At 36.1% G+C, this 6,558-nt stretch overlaps 1 protein-coding gene across 4 annotated transcripts; it reads left to right on the top strand.

Annotated features, from left to right (window-relative positions):
- LOC116108743 (cold-responsive protein kinase 1-like) lies at positions 1 to 4,771 on the top strand. Of its 4 annotated transcripts, none has more exons than XM_031394980.1 (7): positions 1 to 167; positions 567 to 647; positions 1,693 to 1,805; positions 2,142 to 2,352; positions 2,430 to 2,667; positions 3,651 to 3,801; positions 4,250 to 4,771. In XM_031394980.1, exons 1-7 carry the CDS (start codon positions 92 to 94, stop codon positions 4,568 to 4,570), a joined length of 1,191 nt encoding a protein of 396 aa, XP_031250840.1. In that variant the 5' UTR covers positions 1 to 91; the 3' UTR covers positions 4,571 to 4,771. The 4 variants fall into 4 exon arrangements, with proteins under 4 accessions (XP_031250840.1, XP_031250841.1, XP_031250842.1 ...); XM_031394981.1 differs by having other exon boundaries at positions 4 to 167; positions 521 to 647; XM_031394982.1 differs by lacking the exon at positions 1 to 167 and adding an exon at positions 172 to 236 and having other exon boundaries at positions 521 to 647.
- Positions 4,772 to 6,558: the final 1,787 nt, after the last annotated feature.

Genomic DNA, 6,558 nt, shown 5'->3' on the forward strand with positions numbered 1-6,558 from the left:
TTTTTTTTTCTGGTTTATTAAACAAACAAATACAAGTATACCTCAATAACGAGAACAAAACTAGAAGAAAAGAAAAAAATTTCACGCCTTCATGTTAAACAACACGTATTGGATACTTCATCTACTTGTAGAAAGGTTGATGACGCCTTCATTGTCAACTTCACTTTGTAAGTATTTTTAGCTCTTGGGCATTTGTTTTTTCGTTTCTCTATTTAAGTTAAGCTTCGTTTTTTAAGGTATTGAGAAGAGCTGGAAACGGTTCCCTTTTGCTTTGTTTTGATGCGCTGAATTTATCTTTTGAATGGGAATTGGGATTTTTTTTTGTGAATTTTAGGGTTTGAATTTTGGTGGGGATTTGATACATATTATAATTCAGTTGTTGTTGGTTAGTACTATGATTTTTTTGTTATGAGCCTTATTTGATGATTGATGTTTTTGTTTACCCTTTTGCTTAAATGGATTTGGTGATCCGGGCATGAACCAGAATTTCTGATGTTGAACTGTAATTTGTGTTTATAAGGCATATCTATGTGAAAAGGGAGATACCAACTAAATATCATATACAGATATGAATTGTGGATGCTTTACTGGCTCATCTAAGCACGGGAAAGGGGATGATGTGCCGCAGGCTTATCATGGCGTAGATGGTGAGGACTTTGTTAAGCAATGATTTCTTATGTTGAACGTTCAATCAGCTTTTTATATAAGTAAACTCTAAGTTAAATCTATTTGGTTGTGTGGATGTTTTTGTATGCAGTAAAATTTCAATAGCATCAACATTTCATGGGTGCTTCTTGAACTTATGGGACATTTCTTATGGGAATGAATCATTGTATTTTGTATATGATTTATATTGAGTCAATTGTTGTTGTTGGTGTAAGTTAGAAGGGTGTATCAGTTTCTATTAACTTCTATTTGACTGTTTATAAGCATTATGTAATACATTTTGGCTGGAATTGAAGGCATGAGCACTCACATGTGCTATTTTCTATATGAACTGTGTGCAAAAGATTATTGTGATGTAACTTGATGCATAACCCTTTGTTGTAACACAGAAACAATTTACCTGTGGACTAAAGACCCTTTGTAGGAGTACTCTTCTTTTTTACCAATAGATCCTAGTTCTTTTTTCTCTTCAAAATCACTCCTCCTTACAGTTACATCTGTTCTATTTTTGTCAACTATAAGGATTTATCTTAAGAAGATATTTACCTGCATCTGCTGCAAGAAATTGCCTTCAACCGTATCTTGTAATTAAAATTTCAGGTAAATATACCATTAGTCCAACCAGCATGAACAGTGGGTAGATTTGACCTGCCAACACAACCTTAACAATTATGACATGTTTCCTGTGTCTCTTTTATTATTTTGTTCAAAATGGGAAGCCAAAAATGTTATTCTAATATGAAACGGTTATTAAGGTGCCTTTGCCAACTTCTTGAAGTTTTAAGCTATCTAATGCCCAATTAATGTCAGACGATATTCAAGGAAACTGGTTAAAGTACTTTGATGGATCATCTTAATTAAATGCTTTAGTTTGTTTTAGATGCCATTTCAGATGAGCTTTTGTTCTGACTCCTGTTGCGTATTTTATCACTTCACAGTTCCTTTTTCTTGCTCATGCATTTGTATGATTTTAGCTTTGTTCTCTTAATAAATTCTTTTGTTGCTTCTCTTTTTGATGTTGTCTAGGGCAATTACGAGGAAATGTCAACTATTTTTCCTACAAGGAATTGAGAAAGGCAACAGAAGATTTTCATTTAAGTAATAAGATAGGGAGAGGAGGTTTTGGAACTGTTTACAAGGTACACCAAAATCTGCAGATGGCTTAACCTATTAGGATGAAATATGGAACACTATTCAGTATCTTTCTGCATATTATGCATTCACTTCTTGATGGGCTAAATTTATGCCATTTATTTTTGTGGAAGGATATAAGTCACCCATATAGACTGGGGATCAGACATTTCTGTCCTTTTTCATTTTCTCTAAAATAATTTGTATGAAACCTGGTATCCTTTGGCTTCATGCTTTCCTACTATAACATAATGGTAGTATAACACAGGATAAGGGTATTGTTTTAGTCCATCTCATGTTTGCAAAACCTTTTATATGTATTAACTTGGTTGCCATGTTGCCAGGGAGTCCTAAAAAATGGAAAGCAAATTGCAGTAAAGACACTTTCTGCTGAGTCAAAGCAGGGCGTGCAGGAATTTAGAACTGAGGTCAATACTCTATCAGATGTCAAGCATCCGAACCTTGTTGAGTTGCTTGGGTGCTGTATTCAAGGAACCAAGAGGATATTGGTCTATGAATATGTAGAAAATAGCAGTCTTGATCGTGTATTATTAGGTAAATTCAAGCAGAAAACTGGAATTTAGAATTTTATACTGAGGAAGGTGAAGGGATAATTTTTTTTTCCTTTTCAGGTTCAACAAAAAGAAATTTAAAGCTGGACTGGAAAAAAAGATCTGCTATTTGTGTGGGTATTGCTAAAGGTCTTGCATTCCTTCATGAAGAACTTGTGCCACATATTGTGCATAGAGACATCAAAGCTAGTAATATACTTCTTGACGAAGAGTTAAACCCGAAGATAGGAGACTTTGGATTGGCTAAACTTTTCCCAGATAACATCACTCACATTACCACAAGGATAGCAGGAACAACGTATGTGATCTTTCAACTCTCCAGCTATTTCCTATTTGTTGTTTGTCATTGTACCTTCCTTGCTTTGGTTTAAGACTGACAAGAGAATGTTACTTGAGTTCCTGTCAAAAATTTTGTTGCAACGAGTGATCACTTTAGGATTTTGTTGGTGGCAGTGTGGATTTCCATTTTATAGGTTATTTATTGGACCTCACAGATGCTTATTCTGAATTAGACATCTTATTCATGCTGCTATTATTTCTACGGTTAAGGTCACAGTTAAGTCAAGCAGGATAGCTAGGCTTATGGTTTATAACATATTAAATTGTTTTAGGCATTTATGGACTGCAGTAGTGAACAAGCAGATTATCAACTTGGTTATGCAGTGAGAACTACATAGATGTCAACAGAACACCAGAAAAGAGAGTTAAAATAGAGAAATTTATCTAATTTTAGATGCGCAAGCAAAGAAAAGTTTCATAGTGTACTCTTGAGGCTAGTAGTCAAGCATTTGGATAGTATTGATGACAATAAAAGAGAGATTTTATTGACAATCTCAAAATTTTGCACAGGGTTATCTGAAAGTAAAGAACATTTGCTTCTTCACTGTTTCTTGGACTATTACTGATGAAATTCAGTGTAGATGTGTATATGTGCAATGCATTGAAATACTTCCACTGCTTTTTTATACTTTGGCCAACTTCCGTTCCTGCTCCCAAACCTCACTCATCTTGAATGGTTGCACTTTGAATTATTTATTTTATCTCATTTTGTAAAATTATTTGCAACTAGATTTTCATTTCACTAGCTCGCTAAGGTGGGACATGTCAATGTGACTTGAATTTTTCCCTTCCAAGGAACATTTGATTGAGTCTTTGTGACACCCAAATAAGCAGAGAGTTGTGTAGAATAGTATTTTTTGCACCACTCAAAGTTCTTTGCAAAAATTAAGGTTGTAAGTGAAAGAAAACGCAGATCAACTAATGCTGTGATTTATTCTGTAGTGGCTATTTGGCACCAGAGTACGTATTGGGTGGACAGTTGACCATGAAGGCGGATGTTTATAGTTTTGGAGTCCTTGTACTTGAAATAATTAGCGGCAGAAGCAGCGGAAAGCCAAACTGGGGGGACATGTCAAAATTACTTCTGGAATGGGTGTGTTGCTTTTCTTTTGAGTAATGTTACAGCCACCGATGGTAGTGCACCGAATGACGTGGCAAAATCCTGACCATTGATTAATATTAAGTTAAAATTAATCAACGGTCAGGATTTTGTCACGTCATTTGGTGCACTATCGTCGGTGGCTGTATTATTTTCCTTTCCTTTTTCAGTTAGTTTATTGATGAATAAGTATATCATAGCTGTTTTCTTCTTTGCCCTGTTCCCTTCCTTGTTTTCGCTTTCATAAGTTTGCTTTCTGACAATTTTCCTGGTGAGGGCCATTCTTCAAGAATGGATCATTTTACTGGTGATAATTTGTTTTAACACTTAATTTGCTGTTAGTTCAATTTCTTGGAGTTGAATATTCATTTTTTTCTTATGTATTCGTGAAAGAATAATTTGCAAAATAATTCTATATAATGACCGGTCTTTCCTTCTATAGGCATGGCAGCTTCACGAAGAGGGAAGGCTCTTGGAGCTAGTGGATTCGGAGATGGAAGAATTTCCACCAGAAGACGTAATTAGATACATGAAAGTAGCTTTCTTCTGCACCCAAGCGGCAGCCAGCCGAAGACCACTGATGAGTCAGGTTGTTGAAATGCTTTCAAAGAATATTCGACTCAATGAGAAGGAACTTACAGCCCCGGGTTTTTTCCAAGATTCAGAAAGTAGTAGAGGAACTTCAAGTAAAAAATCAGCCGACTCTACTGTCAGTCAGATGAGTTCAGTTCCAATTACCATCACTCAGGTAACCCCTAGGTGAAAAATGATATATATTCTTGCAGTTGATCCTCAGATGATCAACAAAAAGAAGAGCTTTGGTTGATGAGCAAAAGAATTATAGGGAAAAAAAAAACAAGATTTTAGGTACAGTAGAATGGAAGATTATTTCCGGACCATGTTGATGTAAGTTGTAAGTTATTCATTTCTCTAATAATAGTTGGTTCATGCCTTCATGGGTTAATTGTTAATTGAGTGATTTATTTTGTCAATGTGGATTATATGCAATGTGTTAGGATCTCACATTGAAAGGGAAAGAGTGGGCATGTGGGTTATAAAGGCTTTGACACCTTCCCATGGCAAGTTAATTTTCCAAGGAGAGTTCTATCCAAATTCATGAAAGACCCATGATCCAACCCAAATTGTTAAATTATTGGAGTAGGTTCCTATTAATTGGTATCAGAGTATGATCCTGCGCACGTGTGGCAGGCTGACCTTGGGTCCAGGCCCCTACCCCAAGGAAAGGGGATCTGCAAAGTTACCCAAGAGGTAAAGAGACCGATGTGTAGCCCACGCAGTAGGACCTAGTGGGCTCCCCGAGAGGTCGAGAAGGAGAGTTGCTGACAGGCTCCTAGGCGAAGTAAAAGACTTAAAGGGAGGGTAGTAAAGGCCGATGAGGCCGGGTGCTCTTTGGAAAGAAGACCAACAAGGGCGTTGGGTCTCGAAGCGTGGGAGAATGTTAGGATCTCACATTGAAAGAGAAAATGGTGGGCATATAGGTTATAAAGGCTTAGGCACCCTTCCTTGGCAAACCGGTTTTCCAAGGAGAGTTTTACCTAAGCCTATGAAAGACTCATAACTCAGCCCAAATTATTGAGTTATTAGAATGGATTCTTATCATAATGCAATGGCGGTTCTATTTTATGAATGCTTCTATTATTTTCTCTTCATCTTGATGACAATGAAATAGCAAAGAATGATTTACATTGTGCTAATAAATGAAATGGTTTTTATTTTTTATAATGATCATCCCCTGACTACCTTTAAAGAATGATTCAAACTTAAAACCTCTTAAATAGTATACCTAAAAATCTTAACTACTCGATTACCTAAAGATAGTTATAATTCTTCTTCCTAATTATTTTTTGTGATGGTATAACAAAAGCCTAAAAATAAACCATGCTAGACATTGTTCAATACATATAGTATTCCACTTCCTAATAACAACAATATCTTAATAATAATATATGTATAGAACAATAATACTATCACATCATAGGAGCAAACAGTTTCCCAACCTTACTAAGATAAACAACAAGAACACTCAGTTCATCCAACAACATAGATAATATGCTTAAAACTAGAATACAAAAAGATAATACAATTAAAAAATCAAGAAACATCAAGTTACCTGCTATGACATGAACACTGCGCACTCGGTAGTCGTCCTCAGGTATCACAATATGTATAGGAATCCAAAATGGTGGTTTGCATTAGAACTACAAAACAAAACATCATATAAGACCAATTCACCTATGTTCAGGAAGGTCAACACAGGAACTCACATTTATCTGAAACACAAAATTTAACTCCAAAGCATTGAAAATGGAAAAAGGGCAAAACACAAGTACCTCGGAATTCTGGCACAAGTTTCAGATGCACAAGCTATAGCATTCAATTTACCACACAGCAACAGCACTGAAAGAACAAAATTGATCAAACCCACATAAATAATAAACCAATTCAACAACTTGACAAGTACCTACCTAAAATTTCGACACAATTCAGGCACGCTCATTTTATGTGCAAATTAGACCTAGGCTGTTTAGCCGAATACAAAACACAGTAGCCGGATTCACCAATTTCCTCCATCGGATCCTCCGGTTTCACACCCACCTCTTCTTCCTCAGCACGGCCAGCACTAATGGTCTCCGCCTTTTCCGGAACAGACCTTGAACGGCCTCGACAGACTGACCCACACAAGCTCCTCGTCTGCTCCTTAGTAGGAGTATTGTTATTATTATTATAGAA

Source organism: Pistacia vera, unplaced genomic scaffold, assembly GCF_008641045.1.
Source record: "Pistacia vera cultivar Batoury unplaced genomic scaffold, PisVer_v2 Contig568, whole genome shotgun sequence".
NCBI lineage: Eukaryota > Viridiplantae > Streptophyta > Magnoliopsida > Sapindales > Anacardiaceae > Pistacia > Pistacia vera.

Bases quoted from the DNA above. Each gene is read 5' to 3' on its own strand.
- LOC116108743 (XM_031394980.1), top strand. From the start codon at position 92: ATGTTAAACAACACGTATTGGATACTTCATCTACTTGTAGAAAGGTTG. The intron at 648-1,692 runs GTGAGGACTTTG...GATGTTGTCTAG, and splicing joins GGCTTATCATGGCGTAGATG to GGCAATTACGAGGAAATGTC. The intron at 3,802-4,249 runs GTGTGTTGCTTT...TTCCTTCTATAG, and splicing joins CAAAATTACTTCTGGAATGG to GCATGGCAGCTTCACGAAGA.